The 1,539-nt window shown below is 65.0% G+C and overlaps 1 protein-coding gene across 1 annotated transcript; it reads right to left on the bottom strand.

Moving 5' to 3' along the window:
- Positions 1-282: 282 nt before the first annotated feature.
- Positions 283-1,534, bottom strand: LOC107125062 (suppressor of cytokine signaling 5-like; the record flags this gene model as incomplete). Its single annotated transcript, XM_015428532.1, has 1 exon — positions 283-1,534. A coding segment is annotated over one exon (798 nt), but the record flags the coding sequence as incomplete, so codon positions are not given.
- Between the last annotated feature and the right edge of the window lie 5 nt (positions 1,535-1,539).

Raw genomic sequence — 1,539 nt, 5'->3', positions numbered from 1 at the left:
GGTGGGGGGAAAGCTTTTCCCATGTAGGAACGGCAAAGGTTAGGGTTGGGGGGGAGAGAGAAAGGATCAGCCCCGCCCAACACATTGTGCTTCTCGCCGTTCTGAAGACCCGCAGTCCCCATAAGTCTGGGGCAATGTTCCTTCCAAGCTGAGTCAATGTGAGCTAGCTCACAGTTTTTCGCCTCACCCATTTTTGCCTTCGCTCAGGAAGGAGGGCTCCAGAGCAAACGAATTGATGCAGGAGCCAAACCACTCGCTCACAGCTTTCATGCCAGTCGCTCACAAAGTAGGATTTTTGTTCACAAGACTCTACAGCTTAGAGGGAGCCCTGGTCCGGAGGGGCCGGGAAGTGAGGCCCTCGGGGTCAGGAAAGGTGGGACAGCTTCCCCTCATTTCCCAAAAGACCCAATTCTGCCACCTGATCGGAGTCTTGAGTTTCTGCGCCGCACGCACGCTAAGGCTGGCCCAACTTCCAGGGCGGCTGCGCCACCAGGTCCGGCACGAAGACGGTTCAGGAAGCCCCCTCCTCCAGTGTAGGGCAACGGGGCCCAGCCAGCCCCGGACCACCACCTCCCGGTCTGCCAGACCCCCTTGCTCTTGCTCATCGACTAATTTTGGAGAGAGGTGTTAGACGCAGGGGATCGCGGCGCTCGCGGCCTTGTGGAAGCAGGGGGCGGGGCGGGGGACTCGAGACCGGAGGCCACGGAGGGCCAGTCCCCACCCCACCCCAAGTCGCTCAGGTCCACCAGGTGTCCAGCCGGCGGACTCTCACCCTCTGCTTGTAGTGGTACTCCTTCAGGTACTCCTTGAGGGCCCTGGGGATGGGCAACTGCCCGATGCCGTCGTAGGTGGTGCAGCCGGCGACCACGGCCCGGCAGAGGTGCTGCAGGCCGAAGGGGAAGGTGCGGTTCACCGGGACGGAGAGGAGCGGCTCGAAGAACATGCAGACGCTGGGGTCCTTGTAGTGCTCCAGCAGGCCGGTCACGGTGGGGGCGTGGAAGACGCTGGGGTCGTGGACGTCGAAGCTGAAGTTGTGGTTCCACTGCTCGATGCGGGCGTGGAGGGAGCGCCCGTAGCGGCGGAAGCTGACGGAGAAGAGGTAGTCCTCCTGGGCGGAGTCCCGCAGGAGGAAGGTGCCCTCCGGCTTCCCCTCCAGCAGGGCCTCGGCCTCGTAGCGGTCCATGACGCCCCAGTAGCAGGGCAGCCGGGTCAGCTCCCGCAAGTCGGGCACCAGGCAGTGGATGTAGTCGATCTGCGTGTGCACCCGCAGACCATCCCGGGCCTCCGGCGGCGCGGCGCTGGCCACCTCGGCCTCCTCTTCCTCCTCATCCCCTTCGTCCGCCGCCGCCAGCGCGGCCAGGCCTGCCCCTGCCAGCTCGTTCATGCCGTGCGCCAGCTTGGGCCCCAGCTTGTAGAGGGGGTTGATCTGCGCCGTGACCTCGAACGTGTGGATCAGCGCGTCTGGAGGGGGCTCCACCCCCTGCTCGATGCTGATGCGCCGCCGCTCCCGCAGGCGGTCGTCCTCGTCCTCCGGGGCCA

The sequence above is a fragment of the Gekko japonicus genome, unplaced genomic scaffold (assembly GCF_001447785.1).
Source record: "Gekko japonicus isolate JY-2015 unplaced genomic scaffold, Gekko_japonicus_V1.1 scaffold17652, whole genome shotgun sequence".
Taxonomy (NCBI): Eukaryota; Metazoa; Chordata; class Lepidosauria; order Squamata; family Gekkonidae; genus Gekko; species Gekko japonicus.
The sequence above is the reverse complement of the archived record's forward strand: the minus strand, read 5'-3'. Positions and strand labels throughout refer to the sequence as shown.